A 25700-nucleotide genomic window follows, 5' to 3' on the forward strand; every position below is an offset into this window, starting at 1 on the left:
TGGATAGTAGATCAATGGGGCTCACTCAGACAGATCAGTCAGGATACAGAGGTTTTTAGGGGAATCCTGTCCTGTTCCATTTTCAGTTAACTTTCCATTTCATGTGCCATTAAGGATATGTCTATAAAATTCTAGAATGTTAGAATACTCTACAGTACAATGCCTGCAGATTGATTCTGTTTATTCACAATAATACAATAAGGATTAATTGTACATTAGTTGGGATCAAGTACAATGGGCCATATATGGTGGTATTGCCCCGTTGCACAACACTTTTGGTTCAGAGTGTTTGATTCTATAACCCATATCAAGTCTTTGCATTGTTCACACCTCAGGCTCAGACTGTAAGCACCCATATTGTTCACCTCTTCACACTTTAGGCAGACTGTAGGATCAGTACCAGCATTGTGTCACTGTATGCTGCCTGTGTGTGCCATACTCTGCCTGCCCTATGCTGCCTGTGTGTGCCATACTCTGCCTGCCCTACCCCGCCTTGTGTGTGCCCTACTCTGCCTGCCCTACCCTGTCTGTGTGTGCCATACTCTGCCTGCCCTATCCTGTCTGTGTGTGCCATACTCTGCCTGCCCTACCCTGCCTGTGTGTGCCATACTCTGCCTGCCCTACCCTGCCTGTGTGTGCCATACTCTGCCTGCCCTACTCTGCCTGTGTGTCATACTCTGCCTGCCCTACCCTGCCTGTGTGTGCCATACTCTGCCTGCCCTACTCTGCCTGTGTGTGCCATACTCTACCTGCCCTACTCTGCCTGTGTGTGCCATACTCTGCCTGCCCTACCCTGCCTGTGTGTGCCATACTCTACCTGCCCTACTCTGCCTGTGTGTGCCATACTCTGCCTGCCCTACCCTGTCTGTGTGTGCCATACTCTGCCTGCCCTACCCCGCCTGTGTGTGCCCTACTCTGCCTGCCCTATCCTGTCTGTGTGTGCCATACTCTGCCTGCCCTACCCTGCCTGTGTGTGCCATACTCTGCCTGCCCTACCCTGCCTGTGTGTGCCATACTCTGCCTGCCCTACTCTGCCTGCCCTACCCTGCCTGTGTGTGCCATACTCTGCCTGCCCTACCCTGTCTGTGTGTGCCATACTCTGCCTGCCCTACCCTGCCTGTGTGTGCCATACTCTGCCTGCCCTACCCTGCCTGTGTGCACCATACTCTGCCTGCCCTACCCTACCTGTGTGCCATACTCTGCCTGCCCTACCCTGCCTGTGTGTGCCATACTCTGCCTGCCCTACTCTGCCTGTGTGTGCCATACTCTACCTGCCCTACCCTGCCTGTGTGTGCCATACTCTGCCTGCCCTACCCTGTCTGTGTGTGCCATACTCTGCCTGCCCTACGCTTCCTGTGTGTGCCATACTCTGCCTGCCCTACCCTGCCTGTGTGCGCCATACTCTGCCTGCCCTGCCCTACCCTACCTGTGTGCCATACTCTGCCTGCCCTACCCTGCCTGTGTGTGCCATACTCTGCCTGCCCTACTCTGCCTGTGTGTGCCATACTCTACCTGCCCTACCCTGCCTGTGTGTGCCATACTCTGTCTGCCCTATGCTCCTTGTGTGTGCCATACTCTGCCTGCCCTATGCTGCCTGTGTGTGCCATACTCTGCCTGCCCTGCCCTACCCTGCCTGTGTGTGCCATACTCTGCCTGCCCTATGCTTCATGTGTGTGCCATACACACAGGCAGCATAGAACAGGCAGTACATACAGTGACACAATACTGGCACTACAGAGGTGAGAACAGGAGAACAACGTAGGTCTTACAGTCTGAGCCTGAGGTGTGAACAATGCAGGGATTAAAAGGTGTGAACAGGGGGCCAGTTAATCTCAGTACTGATACCATTTAAATCTTACACAAAGGTGGGGGGCAACACAGAGGGGGGTTGCAGGCCGCCAGTTAGACAGCCCTGTTGTAGACAATGGTAATGCTGTTACTCATAGCAACCAACTGCTAATTACAAATTTGTAATTTGAATTTTGGAGTATTTAATCCGAATTTGCATACTGCTATGGGTTCTGTTATCTGGGTACCTGTTATCCAGAAATTTCATAACTAATTGAATAATAAGACAGTACTGTGTACAGAGCCAACGACTGTAAAGCAGCATCTTGCCCCCCAGAGTACTGAAAATGCCAGAGGGCACGTGGGCATATGCAGCACCTTCCCCAATACTGTTTATTGTAAGGTAATGCACCCCATGGATACATATGTAACAATTTCTAATTTCTTTTCCCCTTTCTCCCCCTGCTCACAGGTTTTGGGTCCTAAGCTCGAAGCCTTGCACAACAAGATCGTGGCAAGGCAAAAGGAGCTGGAAGAAGCTGCGAAGTATGTATTTTACATGTGACATCTATTCCACTTTTGACATAAAGCAAAATAAAGAAAATAGTTTCAGCTGCCTGTAAACCTGTAACCAGAGTCTTACAATTCCCATAATGATAGAGCAAGTAGCCAAGCAGAATATTGGAACAGCAACAAGATGTGCCAAAGCCCCAGATTTCTACCTTAAATCTCAGTCAGCTCAGAAGTACAAGCAGAATAAACATATGTAGCATCTAATATAACTCAATGCAATTAGATCAGAGAACAACTGTTTCTTTATCCCATACTTATGTTCCCACCCTTAACACAGAATAGTTATGCTGAAGCCTTTATATTCTTCCACCGAATAACAGTTCCATGCACTAAAAGTAGAGAAATAAGACTAAATCACACAAAATCCTTACTGGATCCAACTGTAGTTAGTAACCGCTAGTATCAGCCCCATGTCTCCTTCCCTGATCCTTCTCCCAGTCTCCCCCCCCATCTCCGAAACCCTTGTGCTCCCTGATCCTCCTCCCCTTCTCCCCCCGCATCTCTGAAACCCTCCTGATCCCTGATCCTCCTCCTCTTCTCCCCCCCCCATCTCTGAAACCCTCCTGATCCTCCTTCCTTTCTCCCCACCCCATCTCTGAAACCCTCCTGCTCCCTGATCCTCCTCCTCTTCTCCCCCCCCCATCTCTGAAACCCTCCTGATCCTCCTTCCTTTCTCCCCCCCATCTCTGAAACCCTCCTGATCCTCCTTCCTTTCTCCCCCCCATCTCTGAAACCCTCCTGATCCTCCTTCCTTTCTCCCCACCCCATCTCTGAAACCCTCCTGCTCCCTGATCCTCCTCCTCTTCTCCCCCCCCCATCTCTGAAACCCTCCTGATCCTCCTTCCTTTCTCCCCCCCATCTCTGAAACCCTCCTGCTCCCTGATCCTCCTCCCTTTCTCCCCCCCCATCTCTGAAACTCTCCTGCTCCCTGATCCTCCTCCCGTATCCCCCTCCATCTCTGAAACCCTCCTGCTCCCTGATCCTCCTACCGTGTCCCCCTCCATCTCTGAAACCCTCCTGCTCCCTGATCCTCCTCCCTTTCTCCCATACCAGTTGTTTTGTGTATTTCTGTATTTTGTGTATTTCTGTATAGTTAATGTTCTATAGTTAAATAAATTGATAAACTTCATTGATTGATTAATTAGTATGTTAATGAACCTTTTGATTGATTAATCAGTGATTATTTTTACATATTGAATTCGAGTGGGAGGGAATTTTTACTAATCGAGCACTAGCACTTTCTTATGAATGAATTAAGTGGAGGAATTTGTCCAGTTGCAATTAGCATTGGCAATTTGTGATAACAAAAGAATTCTTATAGATCAATCAATTAAACACTTGGTATTACAGTGTCGGTAGAAGGGTACTGCTACTGTTGCAATATTCACATTAGTATTTATTTGTTAAACACTATGCACTTTCAAGGTTACTCTTTCTTATTCTTACGAGGTAAGCAGTTAAAGTCACTTGGGGGTGCCTAACATTTTGGCACCCCCAAGTGACTTTGCCTTTCCTTCTCCTTTAACCACTGGATACAGTGTCCAGATCGGGCCAGCAGGACACCATGAAAAAAGCTGGTGGGCCCCGCTGACCCAGGCCCACTCCCCACTTAGAACCAGGTGCTCCTCCCCCAGGTATAGGCTGCTGACAAGTTTCACGATCATTATAATGAGGGAGGGGGGGGGGGTATCTAAAATAACAGCCCTGGACACTCAAGTCCGACACTGATTGTGTCCATTTTAATATACAGACAGAATTTTATTTTCTATTGACAAATATGATTAAATACAGAAATTCCTACACAATATAGTAACTACACATGAATAGAGAAAAGTTCTTTTGTACAAAAAAAGTATATTTTGCTGGTTGTTTACAGAAGTAGAACACGTGTGCAATCTCATGTCTTCAATGGCAATTTTCCATTTAACAGGTTAATGAGTGCCCACCCCAGGTTCATGACGTCAGTCCCAAGCCAGTAGTCAAGGCGTTTCTCCCCTTTGCTTATCTGCCATTTCTATAGCTGAGGTTGCTGCACTCATTTCAGTAAAAGCATCATTTGCAGTCTGGGCTCATTGATCTCTGTGCGTTTTGTTTCAGCACTAAATCTGGTCTTCTCTGAAGTTATTCCTCCAGCTCTGCCGTTTTGTACTTTCTGTTAAAGAACCCACACTGCCAAAAGCAGGAAAAACATTAAATATACTTTCAGTTCTTATTCATCTCTATAAAAGTATATACATTATAAACATTTTTTCTCTGTACCTTGTACTTGATCCCAACCAAGGTATAATGAAGGAAAGGTAAAAACTAAGTAAGCTTTATCAGAAAGGTCTATGTAAATACAGCCATAAGCACTCACAGAAACGCTGCACTGACTTCTCTGTCAAAAGAAACAGGATTTGTTGTCTCTTTGTTTTCCTGTGCCAGAGACACGCAGCTCTCTCACCTCTCCTGCTCCCCCTCCCTCAAGAATGCTAAGAACTCCCTCCCCTCCTTAGGAATGTGGATCTGAGCCAATCAGCAGGAAGCTGACTTACTAACTGAGCAAGTACAGCAGTCTTGGTCGTGGTGCAGGAGCAAGGCATTATGGGAATTTTCTTTACACAGTTCAGATTTTTATTTTCCTATGAGGCTTCTGATCATCTGAACAGGAGAAATATGGGGAGACTTAAGGGCACTATTGAGACAACTGAAGGTATGCCTGCAGCTTGAGATTAACTCTTTATTAGCCTTTCCTTCACCTTTAATGTTTAAATGTTTACTTTAGTAGTCATAGTCAAGTATAGAGTAGTCATAGTCAAGTATAGTTTAGTAGTCATAGTCAAGTATAGAGATCCTAATAAAGCAAAACCACAGGTCCCAAGCATTCTGGAAAACATATCTGTATTTTTTAATACAACCCTAAAAATCACAAAAATGATTATCTTTAGAGTCTATCTTTTAAAAATTCTACCCAGAAACAGTGCCCATTGAGCAGTGCGTATGGGTTCCTGCCCAGTACCAGCAACAACACTGACTGTGGGCCAATAGGGGCACAAATAAAGGCCTACAAACCATATGTAAAATTTAGTCAAATAGAATAGCTTTGGATACAGTAATAAAGTGTCTTATCTATCAAAGTGTATCAAATGACTAATGCTGGATAAATGGTGCAAAAAGTGTTCTAAATATACAAAACAAATAAGTCTCTGGGCTGAAAACTTGTGTTATTGAACCTTTGTGAACCTTTAATGAGTGTTTCTCACTTTGAGAAGTCGCACATGCACAGAATTGAAAGTTATAGCACAATTCTCTGTGCCCAACATGGCCGATCATGCTAAGTGCTCCCTCCTGATGGGGGTGGCCTACTGCTGGGGGGAGGAGGGCAATTTTTTTTTAATAAAAACTTTTGTCTCTCTTAACTGGAGTGGATATTCTATTAGCCTGAACCTCTGGTGGGGAAAACAATTTTAGGGTGACAGGTGCCCTTTAACAGTGGGGCTTATTATTATTTGTAGTTGGATAGATATAGGCTTAATTGTTCCCAGAGGGGGTTATAATAGACTGCATGCTGCATAGGACAGAATGAGGACTACTCAATAGGGACAGTAAGGTATTGCTGTGTCTCTCTGTGAATATTCTCAGAGTTAGTGACTTCCAGTTCCATACTGTACCTTGACAAGAATCACAACAATTATTAGAAGAAGCAGAATTCCACCTATGGTGCTCCCAATGATGACTGGCAATGTGTAAATGATCTCATGTTTCAGAAGTGTGATGGTAATCTGATGGAGAAAAAAGTTTTATGATGCTTTATGATGCAGCACAATTAGGCAATAAATATTATTATTCACGGAATATGGAGTGCTGTTTTTTTCTCTTCATGTATATCAACTGACCAAGCACCCAAAATCGAAGAGTGGTCTGACTGCAGACTTCACCTTAAAAAAAAAAAAATATATAAGGGTGAAACTGGATCTTTGACCAAACCAAGCCTAAGCTTCTCTTTAGGCCAATGGCACAGGGATTGTGTAAACTCAGCGAAGAATATGGCCCATGTGCCAATCTGCTGCCTTCCACTCCTGATTGTGTGTCCCCGGACAGTCACAGGGTCATACCATCAGCATAGATACATTTGATCATAACAAACATGAACATGCGAGTAAGAAGCCTGATTCCCAAAAACAGTGGAAAAACACTGTCCATACGACACAATGAATCCATATGGTCTAAAGGCACTTAAACCAATGAAGAGTCGTCTGCTTGTTTCCTAAAGTGCAAACCTGACACACACAGCTTTCTCATTACAGTAAATGGTGTGCCATGTGTACCTGGTGCATCCATACATAGCAACCAATAAAGCTGTTTGCTTTCATTGTCAGTATCAGTAAGATGCACCTCCTTTTAGTTATGGGATATTTGAAGTAAGCAGCCCCTTGCTGTACCAAACATATTATCTATGTTATATGTATGTTAATTGTATAGATGGCATTTGCACACACGAGTTGTGCTCACCTGAGCCTTGTGGTCTCCGTGCTTTAGATTCTGATATAATGAACTGTTATACAGAATTTCCCCAGTTACAATCAGCTCCTGGGTGTCTCCTATAAGCTACAATTGAAAGCAAAAAAAGGTATATTAGAGTGTGTCTAGTGTTATAGATGAATTAAGGTCTGAAATTTGTCATGCATTACATACAGTGCTGGCAGGGCTGCCTGGAATAGATAACAAAAAATAACAATAACAAAAACATAGTAGCTATACAAAGCAATAGTGTGTGGGATGCTGGGGTCAGTGAACCCAGTCTGACAAGTAGGGAGAAGAAAAAGACCAATAGTTTAAGAATCACAAAAAAATGAAGACTGATTAAGTTAAGAATTGGACATTTTATAACACGCTAGAAGTTAACTTAAAGTTTAACCACCCCCTTTAAAGCATTCTGTTGCCCCAGCAGCACACTACTCCCTTAGGCAAGGTTCTCACTGTGCCCCATGACACTGGGGAAGGGCCATACCACTGGAAACTGTATTTAGTTGCAGGAACAAAGCACATGGAGCCAGATTTGTACATATTATGTGGAATTGGCATTGGTGCAATGTTTTGCAGTGGCTAAATTGTAAATTGTGGTTAAGCAGGAGATTCCCTTTAACTAAACCCCTACATCACACTCCCATGTAATATGACCTCAAATGTTAATAGCTACTTTCTTCCCACTGAAATAAATTACTTGCAGACCATGTGACCAGTAAGCAGAAAGGGGAAGCGAAAGCTTAGATAGCTTCTAGATAATCCAGAAACACTGATAAAAAAAACTTTTTTGCATTTTTTTTTCTCATAAGACCTGTGTGTGCGGCTTTTGACTCTGTTCGTATATATATATATATGTGTGGGCTGTTGAATATCAAGGCGACATTTACCTTATTTAATTCCAGCAAGGACATCTCGGCTGTGACAGTTATATCTTCTCGATCATCAGTCATATTGCACTTGATATTGACGCAAGTGCAAGACCCAAGGCTCTACCACACAGAGAAAATAAATGGCAAGATCATTCAATACTATACCAGCTGTAAGACAATTCAAGCGGTGTGGCTTTTAAAGGGATGTAATGCCAAACATTTCCTAATGAAAGAAATATAAATCCAAGCAGCTTTCCAATATGCATTCATTACACATTTTCAGTGGTTTTTGGTTATTTTTAAATGTAATTGGTATTGAAAACAGTATCTGTTGTGTCTCTGTTCTCTTCACTGCTGGTTCTGGCTACTGAAATAATGTAGCAGAAGCCATTTTGCAATTTAAAATACCTCACCTGCTTTGCAGTTGCAATTTGAAGGTCTGATCTGCAGGGCTTGGTTTCATTTTTACACTGCGTTGGGTTCTGTGCATAAAATAATCAAATATTTATAAGGTTCATTGGTCATAAAACAACACATGAAAAGAACCTTAACACATTTGTGGTAGGTGGGACTTTGTGGGGCCAGGTTATTGTAAAGTAGTACTGTCCAAATACTGGTCTTTCAACTTTTTCTGGTCTACAACTTCTAGCCCCCTCTGTCTGCCAAGGAGTGGTACTTCAAGAATAAATAAAGGGTTGCAGTAAAATATGAAGTGTGAATTCTCCCTAACTTTGAGGCCAGACAATTTGAGCCAGTGTGCCCTATTTAATCCAGGCCCAGACTGGCAATCTGTGGAGGGGCTGCTGTAAGATGCCATAGACAGTCACTGTTTATCAGGCCTGGGTGGGGGGGCTGTTCGGGCCTCTTTGTACTTAAAATGCCAGGGCCTGTTTGAACCCAAGTCCAGGCTTGATTTAAGCACTTCCTGTACATCATTTCCTGGCCTGAGCATTAAGGTAGTTTTGGCTTGAGTACTGTGGTTTGCCTCTATCTCTTGCCCCCCCCCCCCATTGCCTTGATCCTGCTTTAGTCCTGCCCCTGCTCCATGCCTGTTCTGCTTGCTCCCAAACAGTTTCCTGTCTGAAAGATTCACCTAAGATTTCCCCTTAAATCCCTGTCAAAGGGTGTAGTTTTAGGTGGGGGCTTAAGGGGTTTGGCCAAAAGTTTCTGAATGTTTAGTGACCTATACGGGAAGGCATACACTGGCCTGGTAATTAATTGGGATTGGTATATATTTACATAGCATACATGTACATAAGTATTTTTTACAAGACAAGTACATACCTTGGTCTTCTGGATGGCTTTAACTGTCCCAATATTGAAACCTTTTATTTTAACTGGCATCTGCACGTCCAAAATCAGTGGCACTTGAAACTGATTCTCTCCATTAACCTTTAAAAAAAATGCTCAAATAGAAACGCAGCCAAGACAAATCAGTAAAATGTGCAGAGTAATTTGGGATACTTACATGAAAGGTATATTGAATGTCCACACTATGAGCTGACTCTTCACTGACATTCACAAAAATTTCTGTTTTGGGCCTATTGTGAGCAATGAACATAAGTTAGCTAATTAGAGCACAATTAGATGTGGTGGTTATTTCTTATTACAAATAATAAATTAGCTTAGGAAAAAAGACAATGGGCAAGGTTCTATTCAGTACTCCAGTTACTGTTGGCCAGGGTTCTTTTAATGGGGGTAAGATATTGTAAGATATTGTTAAAGCCCCCAGAGCTTCATTGATATAATTATTACATTATAATCAAGTCCCTAAATATATACTATATTAAAAAATTAGCCCACTATATGGAAACAGACAGAAATGCTCTAAAGTGAAACTAAAATGGCATCTGCTTGTTGTCTTACATGGACTATTTTGTACAGGGCCCTCTTTACCTTTTGTATCAGTTGTTCATGTATACACCCCTTTATTGTACAGTTTTATAATACATGTTTGTACTAATAATAATAATTTCAAAAGAATTGATAGAATTATCCCTTTACCATCCATGTGGTACAGAGACTGGAACAAAGGTATGACCCTGTTGTTAAAAGAAGGTTTAAATATCACCCCCCCAATGGCTATATTGCGGGGAAAGCTATATTAGACAATAAACATTTTTACTTGCCTATTAAAATGTGGTGACACAGTGGCTGTGACCTGGTCTGATGGGTATTTGTATTTTGTCTCCATGTTTATGTTGGTTTCCTTTGGGTGCTCTGGTTAATTGATTTCTCATAAGTAACCCCTAGTGAACTAGTGCACTTAATCTCAGATCATAATATTTGCAACTGGGGTCACCCCTTTCCGTCTATGGCCTAGGAATGGTATTGAGAGAGTGGCCACTAGAGTTGTAAGAAGCAGAACAGACAAATCACTATATGAAGTTAGTCACCAATATATTTACATTGGTACCAAATCATGTGAAATGTAATATATTTTTATATTCAGCCATGTTTACATTGCTTTTTAAAGGAACCAATCCGGTGGATCCATTTCCATGTAATAATATAACACAAAAACTTGTGCTGCGGTTCCCAACAGTTATCATAATTTCTAAGAAGTAAACACATTGTCACGTATATTTTAAGGTCTTAACAAGAAACAATTAACAATTAGCTGACACTTACCCAGTGAGGATGGCAGTGAAGGAATGCTTTACTGAAAGCTCAATTGGCTTAGTCAAAGGTTGGGAGCCATCATTAATGCTAAAGAAAATAAAATTAGATTATGAGCTTTGTGTATTAAAATTCAGCCTGCATGTTGTGGGTAATAGTCATTGTTTAATTCAGTCATTTTATATTTTGCTCTTAGTTTACTTTTTAGTGTTACTGGTGCAGATTCATCTTTGTATGTGTCTTCATTGTTCCCTGGCTGTCAGGCAAAAGTCACACCTGAAATGTCACAATCCCATTACAGAAAAGGACTGTGGGCTCACTGAAGAGCCAGACACAGACAGCTGCCTTTTGGACCAGCATAATATTGTGAAATAGTGTGCAGAATTTACCCACTGTTGCATGTGTACTCACTTGCTAACATTCAGAGAAATGACTGCCTTTTCTGTAGGAAACCTGACTTCTTCCAGTTGCAAGATAATAGAAAACTCTGCCTACAAAGAATATAAAATGAAAGAAAAAAAACACATACATGCATCAAACTCAGAAAAAAACAACCTTTTATTTTTCATTTGTAAATGAGATGTACATTTTTGCAATGCATGTATATTATTAATATATATATCGTAATCTCAGGTGCAGGCCAGGGGGTGACTGCCACCGTCATTGTGGCAAAACTTGGAAATCACCTCTGGGAGGCTGACACTTCTGCGGTATAGCTTTATACATATATATATATACACCAATATGTTATGCAAATAGTTTATGCTTACAGAAGACTTGCTGAACACAGGATATCCTATACTGCAGCTCATCACTGAACTGAATGTGGGAAGCATTTCAGGAGGAGAGCACTTGACGACAGGAAACGCCGGCTGCAAAATTAGCACAGTTAAAATAACATGCAGAATATGCTATGGGTTATCTAACTGTGCAGTTGCAGATATTTAAAGGAAATTCATTTATACTTGAGAAAGACATGAATTAAATGAATCAATTCATTCTGGCTCTAAAATCTGAGTTCTTCTTCCACATTGGGGCAGTTGGAGCCTGACAGGGGTTCTTACCGTTTTTACCAATTTGAATTGAAGGCTTTTGGGATATATCACCATCATTGTTGTCAGGTATGAACCATCTCCTGAATTCACAAGGGAGATATTCATGATCAGATCTCTGGTGTAGCCCACGATCAGCTCATTCCTAAGAGAGAATGTAGATACAGGTATTGAACCCCTTATCCGGAAACCCATTATCCAGAAAGTTCCGAATTACGGAAATGCCATCTCCCATAGACTCCACTTTAATCAAATAATTCAGATTTTTAAAAATGAATTCCTTTTTCTCTGTAATAATAAAACAGTAGTTTGTACTTGATCCCAACTAAAATATAATTAATCCTTATTGGAGCCAAAACAATACTACTGGGTTTAATTACTGTTTAAATAATTTTATCAGCAGAATTAAGGTAGGAGATCTGAATTACAAAAAGACCCTTTATCCGGAAAACCCCAGGTCCCAAACATTCTGGATAATTGGTCCCATACCTGTACTATAAATACTATAAAGTGACTGTCTTTCTTGTGTCATTAGCTGCAGAGCAAGTGTGAGAAGTAAATGAGCAAATCATAGCAAAAGATTTGTTATTTACACTCTTACCCAGAAAGCCTTGTTGTCAGGTGCAATTCAGGAACGCAGACAGGCTTATTATTGCAGTCCTTTTCATAGGGTATCTATAATAACAAAGCAGCCAGTATTTTACTTTAGATATGCAAGGAGTTTGCAAAGCTGGAGGCACCTGGAGTCAGTGGTGTAACTACAGCAGATGTTACTGGGCCCCCAAAACATTGGCAAGCTGACCCATTTTACCAAGATATATTAGCATTGCTTAATAATACGGGCCTTATCGGCTCTATACACTTCTGGGCCCCCCTACAACTGCTTTCTCTGTAGTGACACCCCTGCCCAGAATGCCTGTTAATTTATTTCATTTCCATACTGCCATGTGAAGCTTACTTACATGCACCAATTTCTTTCTGCTATTGTATTGTTTTAATATAAAACTTTAAAGATTCATGTCTATTCCCTCTTAGGTTTGTTGATTGTCCATGATGCACCCAACATATCTGCCTTAACATAAGCATAACAGGGAACTCTTTAGGTCAGAGTTGTTTATACTTTTCCAGTGCGGGTCGACTTTTTAGGGGCATATATATTAAAATGTGAGTTTAGAGCTTAATACCCACACCCACATTTTTCAGGGTTCTGTTAGTGCCAATATAAGTAATTACAGTAAACTATGGGAACATGTGCTAATGTGACATTGATGATACCAGGAGTCCTACCTCAAAATATGTGTGATTGTGGGCATTGTCATACACGTCCAGTATTGGTGCTGGAAGGTCCCTGTTTAAATCAGAAACCAAGGTATAGGAAACCTTAATTTTAATACTGGTAAAGCAATCGGTACATGGCTGAAAAAATGGAAAGAAACAGGAGTTAATATGTAACAATAATTCACAAATAATAAAGCCCCTCAACTATTGACTAGATCAGATAGGAGTCTAATACACTTCAGCACTAAAAATACCATTATGATTAAGAAGAGACTTAATTATTAAAATAAATATATAGTCCTTTTCCGTGCAGATTACAGGTGCTCAAGTGGAGTAGTTCAGAGGATCAACCAGTATTATAGATGGAACATTTTAGACAGAATAGAGTAGCTAAGGTGGATCAGTGAAAAGCACAGATTTATCTGTCAAAATTACCAGGGCACCTAATCCACTACAACTGCTAGCAGATATCTAGAAAATGCAGCTTGGGGACTGGTTTTGGAAGTTGTGATTTTTTACGTTTGCTGTCATCAAGGGTTCATCCCCAGATCCACATATTGACAATACACATATGTGCTTTACGCTAATGTCAAATGTGGCATATTGTTGATTTTTAATGAAAGTTTGCATTGCACATAGGCATGATTCTTCCCCCAAAACATGTACTTTCTAGTATTAACTAATATAAGCATGCAAATATCTCAGAAACCAATCAAAAGAGAATCTATCGTTATGTCTTATATTCATACTTGTATCAATACCCTTTATACATAATAGGAAATGTTTCCAGCACAGTTACTATACATACATATACACATATATAAAAATATATCCCAAAAATGCAGCTCATCCCATGGTTCAATCAAACTAATTGGGCGCAGGTAGGTGAGTGGCTCGTATTATATACTATACACATTACCCCAGCACTCTGTTATGTACTGTAGCTTTAAGAGAAAATGAAAACCTAATCTTGCACACACTGAAGGAGAAATGTCTACATTTGGTAAAACACATTTAGTTACATGGTTTGAAGAAACTATGCCAAAGCTGACACGCCCCGTCAAGGCAGTATCCTTGTGTCACTCCCAACCTAGTGAAAGAGAGAGTATATTTTCTTTGTGGAGAGGAAGACCATACCTGTTTTTCTCTTTATTTGGCATGACCTCTTCCAAAGAAATCATTCAGCTTTTGAGCTTATAAACAAATTCTTAATTGCAAGGCCGTGCCAAAATAAAGAAAAAAGCAGGTATGGCCTTTCTCCCCCCAAAGAAAGTATACTCTCTCTTTCACTAACTGGGGCACCCTGGGAGGAGGGCCCTGCTAACTTAGTAGTATGTGCCCCATGATTACTGATGGTAGTCTTGACCGCTGATTCTGCATCATTATTGTTACAGCAATAACCCTTCCATTTCCCCTTCATCTTCAACAATGACCAACTTTCTGTACCTCACTTCCACAAACAAATATTATTGCACTTGGAACTTATTGAATTCTATGTGTTGATTCCATGTAAATGCTTACCAGCACAGTTAACACGAGGTCTGAACACTTGACATTTACGAGAAAGAGTTTCCCATTTCCAGAGTCACCTTTCCTAAACTCAATACGTTTCTGTTTCATTTCAACATCGAGGTCCACAGCATAATGAAGATGGGATTTTAAAAATTCTAAAAAAAAAATGTAAAGGTTAAAACAAAATAAAGTCAAACAATAAAGCTAAGAGAGCGAGAAACAAAATAACTGCTTTAATTAAGCACCAAGAATTGCATGAAGCTTGGCACCCATGGATAGTTACAGAGGTGTTACACCAGTGCATTTATTATCTCTTGAATATCCCCAAAAGGGGAGGGGGGGTCACTTACTCTGCCTTGATCTGTCTTTTTTCTTCCTTTCTGTAATCTTCTTATTAATAGAGAATTACAATTTTGATGTGAAAAATATGTATAACGAGTATCATGTATACATTAAATTTTTACATTTCTAAGAATCTACTGACAAAACAAAAAAGCTAGTTTTTTATTGGTAGATTGGAAGCTGCAGTCTTTCAACCCATCGACTAAAACTATTTCAGAAGCAGCAATAAGTGCTAAAATCTTATTCAACCTGCTTTGCTAAATCTATGATTTGTGCCACAAAATATTTTAAGGCTGGCTTGCGCCACTTGAGCTGCCAATTAGATCTGTGCTTTTATTTTTTGTAGAAGACTGATCTGAACTAATTGGTAATTGGCTCCTCTTAAAGGAGAAGGAAAGGCTAAGTCACTTGGGGGTGCCAAAATGTTAGGCACCCCTAAGTGACTTAGATCACTTACCTTCTACCCCGAGCTGGTGCCCCTGTACGGAGAGAACAGCACCAGCCCGGGGTAGCAGTGAGCGCTTCCTTCTTCCTACTCGCTTGCGCGCGCATGCGCAGTAGAGTGAAAAGCCGAACTTAAACAAGAAAGTCAGCTTTTCTACTGCGCATGCGCCTGCACATGGATTTCGCCGGCAGAAGAAAAAGGAAGGAGGAAGCGCTTCCTACAGCTGTTCTCTCCTAACAGGGGCACCAGCCCAGGGTACAAGGTAAGTGATTTAAGTCACTTGGGGGTGCCTAACATTTTGGCATTTCCTTCTCCTTTAAACTAGTAATTGGCCCCTTTACTAATAGGTAATACAATTTAGAAAGTTACCCAATCATTTGCATGCTATATGGCATTAGAAAGCAAGCACAGTTTTTAGTTACTGTGACCAAATTCCAGCAGGAACTCCAGAGTTCCCAAATTTCATAGGATTTAATAGAGTTTATTAAAAAAACAATTTTGTTCCGTTAGTCTCTGTAATTATCACAGACTTGTTAAGGTTTTAATGTTAAACTAATGGTACATCAAAAACTGTAACATTGCAATTGTGGGGCTGATTTTCCAAAGTGGGTGCTAAATTGCACCAGTGCAGAAAAGGCAGTCATAATGTTGCTTTAATTTGTTAAAAGCAAATGAGCCATTGTGTGTTATATAACATATACAGGTATTGGACCCATTATCCAGAATGCTCGGGACCAAGGGTATTCCGGATAAGGGGTCTTTCCATAATTTGGATCTCCATACCTTAAGTCTACTAAAAAATGAATAAAACATTAATTAAACCCAATAAGACTGTTTTGCATCCAATAAGGATTAATTATATCTTAGTTGGGATCAATTACAAGGTACTGTTTTATTACTACAGAGAAAAAGGAAATCAGTTTTAAAATCTGAATCATTTTATTAAAATGGAGTCTATGGGGCTTTCTGTAATTTGGAGCTTTCTGGATAACGGGTTTCTAGATAACGGATCCCATACCTGTATACAGATTCAAAAGAGAAAATTATTATGTTATTATTATTATTGCCACTTGTTACCATTTTAATCAGTTACCTTGTGGTTTAAATGGTGTTATGGTAAAGCACAGTCTTGCAGTTAGGCTTGTATTGCCATTAATAACAGGAATCACTTTAGGTGTCAAATCCACACTGGCCTGCAATTTAATAACTGGACGAGATCTATAAAATCATAAAGGAGAAGTTTTTCAGCAAAGTGTAGATTTTTCTGTGGTTTGGTTTTGAGAATTGAAGGCATACTCCATATTATTAGAGCATGAAACGTGAAATTAAAAAATAAAGAGAAGATTCCCAATAACATTAGGGTCAGGCAATTATGTCAAAGATGTATAATATCTGTAAAGCCCGGCAGAATATGTTGGTACTATATAAATATAGTGAGTGGGTCACTTGATTAGGGAAAAAAAAGGGAAAAAGTTACAATTGTTGAAGTGACACAAGCTTATTGATTGTGTCCTCAAACATATTTTATAAAAAAAATCACTCATATAGAAAATGAAAAAAAAAAAAAGAAAACCTTACATACGTACAAAAATAGGATTTCATTTTTGTACATTCATTTCATATTTCATGAGTAAAAATGTGTGAAAACAATTTTTAAAGGTTTTAAAAAAAAGTTTAAAGGCTCAAAAAAACCTTCCATTCATATTCTCTGCAGCAAACAGTGGTTTTATCACTTACCTTAAAATGATGAGATTCCCAAGGGACCCCACGGCTACATCGGGATATCCATCGTTGGTGAGATCCAGTCCTCCATCAACGGACAGGCCAAAGTATGGACAGTAATGAGGTGCTTTCTTTATAGTGCTTGCCCTTATCCTCTTAGAAAATAAATGAAAGGTGATCTTTATTAGTCCATCTAAAAACAGAACGCCTGACGCGTTTCGTGCACGTGCGCACTTAATCATAGGCTGGTTTTACTTGCAATTAACCTTGTTTTATTATGAGCGGAACTTATGAGTGAGTAAGTAACCTGATATGGAATTATTACTGAAATAAGACTTGCTTTCACCCCATCATCTACAAAATATTAAGTCACATAAGTTCTTGCTGATAATGGCAGCCCATGTACCAGAACTTTGCATTGTAAGTGATATTTTAGGTGACTTCCTGTTTATCCCACCAATACTGAACAAAGATAATGGATTAAAATATATTTTATTTTCCATTTTTTATACTCCATATAAGCATTACAGAATTGTCTGGTAATTTCAGCCATGTATAAGCATCCATTTTTACTCTCTGGCCACACCCTTTAGTACCAGCAGTCTTAAGGTCCCCATACACCTTAAGATCTGCTCGCTTGGCGATGACGCCAAGTGAGCGGATCTTCTCCCGGTATCTCCCGATATCCCCCACCCCGGGGGCCAAACGTTCGTATTATAACGACGGGTATAGGCAAAGTCGGTCCAGGGACCGCATAAATGAGCCGATGCGGTCCCCGATCTGACTAGATTTTTAAACCTGCCCGATCGAGATGTGGCCGATTTCAGGACAGATATCGGTTGGGTAGTCCCATTGCTAGTGCCCATACACGGGCCGATTAGCTGCTGAATGGGTCTAAGGGACCGATATCGGCAGCTAGAATCGGACCGTGTATGGGGACCTTTAGCCCTCATGTAATGATATAATACCCCCATGGAAAGCTAGTAGGTTGTGTAGCATTGTAGGTTTGTTCTGTTTATTTTGGTGAAATGCCTTGATGAGATTCCCTTCTCCCAACCCTGCACAGAAAGAGAAAGTGTAGTCCAAGCTGAGCAAGTGAAACCAAGAAATTGCTAAATTAGATAATTAGGTAATCAACTAATATCTAGACTATGGGCTAATGCATACAGTAGATTCATGCAGTATGGATTGCTCCACAAACCTGGGAAGGGGTGGTACGGATACTGTTGCTTTCACCATTGTAAATGTAAACACTTCCAAAAGATTCTGGGTTTTCCAAGTGACCTTCAAGAGGAGCCCCAATGGCAATGTCTCGGTATCCATCTTTATTGATATCACCAACATTAGCTATGGAATAGCCAAACCTTGCAAACGGATATTGTGGTTGCTCTAGTGTTTCAAAAAACTTGTGATGACCCTGGTAACAAAAAAAAAATTGGATTGAGCATGAATTAATGGTGTCCTGTTTAATAGTGGCAGTCTATTAATAGTGTGAATCTCATACTGAGCTGGCCTCTTTCCAGGCCCAGACTGGTATGCAAAATAGGTATTTCAAGTACACAGAGGCCCAAACAGCCCCCACAAGCACAATAATAGTGAGTGTCTATGGCATCTTACAGCAGCCCCTCTGGCATTTGCCACAATCCACAGATTGTCAGTCTGGTCCTGCCTCCTATCAAGAGTTAGAAGGACCAAAAGCAGTTAGAAAAAAGCTTCTCTCAGGAAATGTGAGGCCAGACTGTCTGAAAACAGAAGGAATTTTCATGCTTCATGCTACACACATAACACTGCCTAAAACCAGAAATGAGAAGTTAGGGAAGGGACACAAGGAACAGATCTGCTGTCATGTGCTCCTTCATGTAGCCCCATTGATAGGCATTGTATCCAAAGAAATGATCAGCATTGTTAGCCTCATGGCACTGATTCTTTGGCACATTTCTTTGGATACATTGTTTGATACATTGGAGAGATTGTATTGAGACCATTGATAGGCACGGTGTCAGCCCGGTGGGGAGCTACACTAAACAGATTTCTGCATGAATATGCAAAATTTACTGTTTCCAAACCAAAATCCGCTCATTGTTCCAGGCTGGCATCGTGCCCACCAATGGGATTTAACAAAGGAGTGGATGGCAGCAGATCCTCTGCCTAAATAGAAAATGTGCATAAACACTCTAATTAATTGTTTTCTCTGTTTTAAAATGTATTTTTTTCAGAGAAAATATAGTGCATATTAACAAAAAAAAAAGTTTGTTGGCGAAACAAAACAGTTTATATCACCACAAAATCATAGCAAGCAAAAGATATCTGCTTGTTACTACTTATTAATAGTTGATCTGCCAAAAAAAAAAATCCCTTCATCTTACAATACTAGTTGTTGGCTAGTGGTGAGTGCTGGTCATTGTTTATTCATTGCCTTGTTGTGTGCTATATAGGCCACCAGTACCTCGTCGTTAAGTCTATAAACATAGACTCGTCCTTCTTCTCCTTTGATATGGTAAAAAGGTGCTCCCACCATAAGCAAATCAGTGTTACTGTCCATGTCTATGTCCACAGAGCACAGCTCAGAACCAAAGTAGGATCCAATCTGTTGAAAAGATAGAAAGAAAAAATTGTGGAGCTTTTCCCTTTATTTCTGGAGTTTTCATAGATCCTTATGTTAAGTTTGTATCTGAGCCAAATGATTTGAGTATATGAGTGGTATAATATCCTATTCACAAATCAATTTCTGTTTATTTCCAAAAATTCAGCAAGTCCCACATAAACTTTTGTTGCATTAAAAGTAACAGAATCAGTAGGGTGTTAGAGTTCAATGGTGCTTTGTACAAACTCTTACACCCATAAGCATGAATTACATTTAATTTTAACTGGCATATTAAAAAAGTTACAAGGTTTGGATAAAAGAGAGAGAGATTGATCAGTGCACATCCCCTGGTCCCCTGTTCCATAAGTAATTCAGTATCTGTGCTAGTGCACCAATTTTATGATCATAATTTTGTAACTAAAAACCCCTGTTTTTTAATTACATGCACTAACATAGATACTAAATTACTTATGGAACAGGGGACCAGGGAATGTACATTGATCAATCCCCCTCTCTCTTTAGTATGCTAGTTAATTTGGCCAGATCAGTTGCACTTCCAGTGTACTTGTATAAATTATTTAGCCTTGGAGTGCTCCCACAACCTCGCATTTTTGTGTATTTTAGATTTAATATAAAAAATAAACGTTTTTCTAACCTATAAATATGTTGAAATATGTAAAATAAAAGATCTCTTTTTATTCAAAGACCTAGGTATGCCCATGAGGTACCTTAAAATCGTTTTGTCCAATTAAGTCCCTTTTTTGTTATTTGCCTTCTGTACCTCTATTCTGTACAGCTGAGAAAGGAATCTTTGAAGGGTCATTATACCATCGTATTTTACAGCTGAATTGTAAATACTCTAGGGCAGTGCTGTCCAACTTCTGTGGTACCGAGGGCCAGAATTCTTCTGGCCTACATGGTGGAAGGCCAATAATGGAAGCCAGTTTTGACCACTGCCTTTTTTTAAATCACACCCACTTCAAACCACACTTATGTTATCACAATCACCCATGTTATCCATATGGGCCATACTCCTTCTGGCCTACATGGTGGAGAGCCAATAATAGAAGCCAGTTTTGACCACTCCCATTTTTTAAACTGCACCCACTTCAAACCACATTCATGTTATCACAATCACCCATGTTATCCATATCTTCCTCCTCCCCTGTTGATAGCACAGCAACTCCCAGCATATAATTACACACCTTAGGGACCATATAATGACTATTTACAAATGCAAACAAACTCCCAGAACAAACCCCTGCCAGGTTCACCGCCCACAGACAGCATAGGGCAGGCAGAGTATGGCACACACAGGCAGCATAGGGCAGACAGAGTATGGCACAAACAGGCAGTATAGGACAGGCAGAGTATGGCACACACAGGCAGCATAGGGCAGGCAGAGTATGGCACACACAGGCAGCATAGGGCAGGCAGAGTATGGCACACACAGACAGCATAGGACAGGCAGAGTATGGCACAAACAGGCAGTGTAGGGCAGGCAGAGTATGGCACACACAGCAGCATAGGGCAGGCAGAGTATGACACACACAGGCAGCTAGGGCAGGCAGAGTATAGCACAAACAGGCAGTGTAGGGCAGGCAGAGTATGGCACACACAGCAGGGTAGGGAAGGCAGAGTACAGCACACACAGGCAGTGTAGGGCAGGCAGAATATGGCACACACAGCCTGCCATATTCTGCCTGTGTGTCTGCACTTTCTATGGGTACCATCACAGGAGCAGCATTCTACCTGTTCTCCTGTAAGCTCTTGAGCAAGTCGATAGGTTCTGATATCCTCTTCAAAGATTAAGACTTTCCCAACATTTGAATGACGAGGAGCACCAGCGATATAGAGGGATGTGTGTTGCCTTTGTGCTGCTGTAACGCTGTATCCTGAGGAAAGATAAATAATGCACGGATCAATACATTTAACAAATCTCACGCACTGAGCAACAGGATAGAATTGTTCTACTAAATTCAGGTTAGAGATAACATTTCTATGTACCAGCAATAACCAATTCAAATGAATAAGTAAAAGACTCTTGCCAATGATTTCTAAAGTTAAAATGCATTGTAGTAGTTAAGTTGTTGCACAAAGGTGGCACATTCTGCTGTGAAAATAGCAATAAACCAGAATAATTAGTAACATTTAGATTCATATTGAGATAGCCAGAGTTGGAAAAGGAATGCCCACAGTTAGAATAATTAAAGACTCAAAAGACCTTTACAGGTATGTTCATTATTGTAACAATATAAATACCAGAGTAATCATTTTACCCAGGTAACTGTAGCTTGCTTCTGCTGTTTTTTCCTTGGTCTCATTAAGGAATGTGATCTTGTGGGGCTGTGTGTTCATCTGATAAAGCATCAATCCACCAGACCAATCAAAGGCACCAGCTGTACCGAGGATCATAGATTCCTGTGAGAAAAAGGCCTGTGTTTATAGTAATATCTAATGGATAAACACATAATTCAGTTACATATGATAAAATATATGACATTCGGATAAGAGTAACTGCCTGGGTGTTCTCCCTGCTGTTGTTTTTATAGGAGTGTCAGAAGGTGGTTCTAAAAGCAACTCATTGCAATAGGATCCATAGAAAAAAGCTCTTGTTTTTTCTGCATTGTTATTTACTCCACAGTTTTTTTATTTCTTTCACTCCTGATTTTTTCTTCTTGTTCATTGCAAAGTTGTTCACTCTTTTCCTCATTTCTTGTGGGAATTATTACTGTAATTATATTATTTTCGTCTTGGGGTATGGTTCAGTTATTGCTTATGCATTATACCTATGGATGCTTCTCATTTTCCAATTGAGTTCATTCCCTCTGATTCTCCCCTTGCCAGAATATTAACATGGGAGGAAACATACTGTAAGGCCAAAAGAAAACATTTTACACTGATTTTTCTAATGTTTCTACATAAGTAAGGTGGCTTCTTGGTCTTCAGCACAGACCTTCTTCAAACATTGTTGTTGAGACCTAGGTTCTTGGAAGTGATGACATATTATTATAATCATTTTTGCTCTCTGGTTTTGTTTCTTTCTTATTCCCGCATGTTAAGTGCCTTGCAATGGTTGAGTAGTCCAGGTGTGATGCTGACATGGAAAGTGGCCAGGAAAAAAACTTACAATAAACAATTTTACCTTTTTTCTCCTATAGAAAACACAGAGAAAAAGTAAAAACATCTTTTTCAGATTTTAGTAAATCTTAGGGTTTCAAGTGCATTGGTGAAAGATTTGTGAAAGTAAAAAGTGGTAATTTTGTTTAGTCTGCAAAATTCAAAGTGTGGCCAACTCAACAGGACACAATTGACATGTATCTCTGCTTTACTATAAGCAGTCATTACTATCATCTTAACTTGACTAAATGACCTGACCTTTACTTAGAATACATGTTGCATGGTAAGTTACATGAGGCCTGGAGCTTCCCAACCTTACGTAAATAAAAATTGAGAGTCATGTGACATGTTGGGGATAACTCCAGGGCTCCCTTGCATCACATATAATTCATCAAAGCAGCCTGTATGAAAGTGTATTATTGACCCTTATTTAATGTGAATTTCAGTCATTTATGCACATACGTTGTTCTTCAAATGAACTGCAAATCCAGCCTCGGCTAGTTCCAATTCGAAGGCATCACCTTTGGTTCCTGCAGAACAACATAACATCAAATCTATCTGAGAATACTGAAAACACTGATGATGAAAACTAAAAATACTCTATATTCTTACCTTCTATCCCAATAATTTTCTGCTGTAAAGATGTAAGAAGCCCCTCCAGTTTGGAATAATCATCAACTGTTAAGAGGTGTTCTTCCCCCTGGGAGGCTATAGTTTTCAGTGTTTTTAAAGCCTTTTCTTTCTGAAATGCCTCTCCAACCTAGAATGAACATATTAAACTTCTCTGAATAACAGATAATGTAGATATATTGACAATAGTGATGAGCAAATCTGTACCGTTTCGCTTCGCCATAAAATTTGCGAAACGGCAAAAAATTAGCAAAATGCATTTGTTGTGCGATTTTTTTTGTTGCCCACATCTATTTTTTTTGTCGCCCTTGCTTTTTGACACGACTGTGCCCGAGTTGACATGTGCCGCGCCCCTTTTTGACGCAACCGCTCCTTTTTTGATTAATTTTTCTGCAGCAAATTTTCACGGAAGTTTTGCAAAACAATTCGCCAATGGCAAAATGCATAAATTTGCTGTGAATCCATGCCTGGTGAAAAAAATTCGCTCATCAATAATTACAAGTTTTTGCAAATAGATCTTACAAACAATATCCCATTGTGGTAAATAAATAAGGAGAAGGAACCATATCCCAAGTGGCATGTGCTAGTGACACTTTCCAGGAATCACTGTGGCCTGATGAATATTACCGGCCTAATGCCATCATTGTACATGAATCACATGGATGATTAAGTGCAGCCGATTACTATGAGCTTTGCCTACTGCATTCACTGCAAGGGTGTGCGGGGGTAGCAATGTAGGCATTCCCCTACGACCCTCTGTCTGTCCCCAAACTTGCATGTCATTCAGACATACTGAGCACGGAATGCCAATGGGCACAGTCTGATCGGGGTCCTGTACTTATGGCAGGCATTAGGAACAGGGCTGACTTTCTACCACTTACTCTGTGCTCTGCATGTCCTGCTGGATTTTATGGAGAGCACAGCCAGACCCAAACAGATGTGCTCTTTGAATGAGCACTAAGGGGCATGCACTAAGGGGCCATAGTCAATCCCTGCCAGAGCACTCCAGGGCCCACAGGTCCCCCTCAACCTAAGTATGCACGCTCGGAGGAAGGAGTTGTGTTGATGGCGGGGGCCGGGGGGAGGGGAGCGCTGTTGAAGTAAATGAATAACTTCAACATAAAATAAACGTTCAAATTGCTGCTTTCTGAATATTCATGGTCTTGATTTTGCAGCAATTTAGCAAATTAAAAAATCTCACCACCTAAAACCTGCCAAGATGCCATAGAAGCCACTGGTAAATGCAACTTCAGCTTTTAAACAAAATGATAATCTAGATTTTTTCTACAATCAAGATTAAAGGGGAGATTTATCAACATTTGAGTTTAATTTTCTTTCACAATTCAAGTTTTTTTGCGCTTAAATATTATGTTCCAAAAACTCGAATATGTGGTATTTGTTAAGTGCCAAAAATCTGAAAACTTGAATGTAAAAAATCACCATCTAAGAGCTTGCGAGTTTCTATAGGAGTCAAAAGTAGTTGTCCTAGGCAAAGGCAAGCCATATTTGTAAACTCAAAAAATTTGAGATATTTTTATTCAAACATGTTTTCCTTATTAATAAATAAGTGAGCATTTCATATGCGAGTGTATTCGATTTATAAAAACAAACTTGAAATCACAAACTGGAAAATTGATAAACATGCCAGTCTAGATTATTCTTAAATATGAAAATGACAGAAAATACAATCACAAAAAATTCAAATCATAATGAAATCTATTTCTCCTTTGATTCATATTAGGTATGTAATGTTTAAAGTATAGCTTTAAAGGAGCTGCCTGGTAATCCATGTTTTGTGAAATGTATCTGTTTCCATTTATTTTTGTATCTTAATAACTATAAAAATAAAAGTTAATAAACAGTACAGGGGTATATGCTGAAAAAAACTGCAAAGCAAATGGAATGAAATTTTTCCATAATAACGATGTTCAATCATGAGTGAAGATGCCTTTAATGTTATGCAATGGATTTATACAAAATCAGACAAAGAGATTGTAAAATAACACAACTGTGCACAGCTGGCTTCCTTGTGTTCCCTGAAATGGACTTACCCCAATCACAAAGCGTTCAATTTTTTTCATTTTTGAATTATTCATAACATCATTTATATCCATAGGATCCATGAATATATCTCCATCTGTCAGTACCAGTATTATCTTGGTGGCTGTCTCAGAGGATCCGTGTTCTTCAGTGAAAACTGACTCTCTGTTCAACAAAGAGGCCATAGGATATTTATATATATACAGTATACCTTGTTCTCCCTTGAGAAGATATGTATATTTGAATTTTGACCTGTGAGTGCGATACTTTTTTCTTGTAAATATATATATATTATACTAACACAAGAGCCATGAATATCCTGTAAATTCTATCCTTATAATGTTGCTTAATGAGGTAATTTGTGTCACATGACTCACCGAAACTTATACATTATCCAGATTATCCAGAATGCTCGGAACCTGGGGTTTTCCATTATTTGGATCTCCATAAATTAATAAACTCAATAGGATTTTTTTGCCTCCAATATGGATTAATTATATCTTAGTTAGGATCGCATACAAGGTACAAATTTATTATTACAGAGAAAAAGGAAATATGTTTTAAAATATTGAATTATTTATTAAAAAGGATTCTATGGGGGATGAACTTCCTGTAAATCA

General features: G+C 39.9%; 2 protein-coding genes across 2 annotated transcripts in view; both read right to left on the reverse strand.

Annotated features, from left to right (window-relative positions):
- The window catches only part of ubb (ubiquitin B), a 198403-nt gene that overhangs the window by 34937 nt on the left and 137766 nt on the right, over nucleotides 1-25700 (reverse strand). The gene's annotated exons all lie outside the window — the stretch shown is intronic.
- The window catches only part of itgae (integrin subunit alpha E), a 45192-nt gene continuing 23586 nt past the window's right edge, over nucleotides 4095-25700 (reverse strand). The window contains exons 10-32 of the mRNA XM_031896662.1: nucleotides 25092-25245; nucleotides 23023-23170; nucleotides 22873-22940; nucleotides 21570-21711; nucleotides 21043-21185; nucleotides 19153-19293; nucleotides 17908-18123; nucleotides 16722-16861; nucleotides 16078-16202; nucleotides 14207-14352; nucleotides 12695-12823; nucleotides 12009-12082; nucleotides 11420-11552; nucleotides 11126-11227; nucleotides 10767-10846; nucleotides 10368-10445; nucleotides 9205-9277; nucleotides 9021-9128; nucleotides 8150-8218; nucleotides 7755-7856; nucleotides 6853-6948; nucleotides 6012-6122; nucleotides 4095-4530 (exon numbers count right to left, since the gene is read on the reverse strand). Coding sequence (XP_031752522.1) covers nucleotides 4483-4530; nucleotides 6012-6122; nucleotides 6853-6948; nucleotides 7755-7856; nucleotides 8150-8218; nucleotides 9021-9128; nucleotides 9205-9277; nucleotides 10368-10445; nucleotides 10767-10846; nucleotides 11126-11227; nucleotides 11420-11552; nucleotides 12009-12082; nucleotides 12695-12823; nucleotides 14207-14352; nucleotides 16078-16202; nucleotides 16722-16861; nucleotides 17908-18123; nucleotides 19153-19293; nucleotides 21043-21185; nucleotides 21570-21711; nucleotides 22873-22940; nucleotides 23023-23170; nucleotides 25092-25245 — 2626 coding nt within the window. The 3' untranslated portion in view covers nucleotides 4095-4482. The remainder of the gene's footprint in view (nucleotides 4531-6011; nucleotides 6123-6852; nucleotides 6949-7754; nucleotides 7857-8149; nucleotides 8219-9020; nucleotides 9129-9204; nucleotides 9278-10367; nucleotides 10446-10766; nucleotides 10847-11125; nucleotides 11228-11419; nucleotides 11553-12008; nucleotides 12083-12694; nucleotides 12824-14206; nucleotides 14353-16077; nucleotides 16203-16721; nucleotides 16862-17907; nucleotides 18124-19152; nucleotides 19294-21042; nucleotides 21186-21569; nucleotides 21712-22872; nucleotides 22941-23022; nucleotides 23171-25091; nucleotides 25246-25700) is intronic.

This window comes from Xenopus tropicalis, chromosome 2, assembly GCF_000004195.4.
Source record: "Xenopus tropicalis strain Nigerian chromosome 2, UCB_Xtro_10.0, whole genome shotgun sequence".
In the NCBI taxonomy this organism is placed as follows: Eukaryota; Metazoa; Chordata; class Amphibia; order Anura; family Pipidae; genus Xenopus; species Xenopus tropicalis.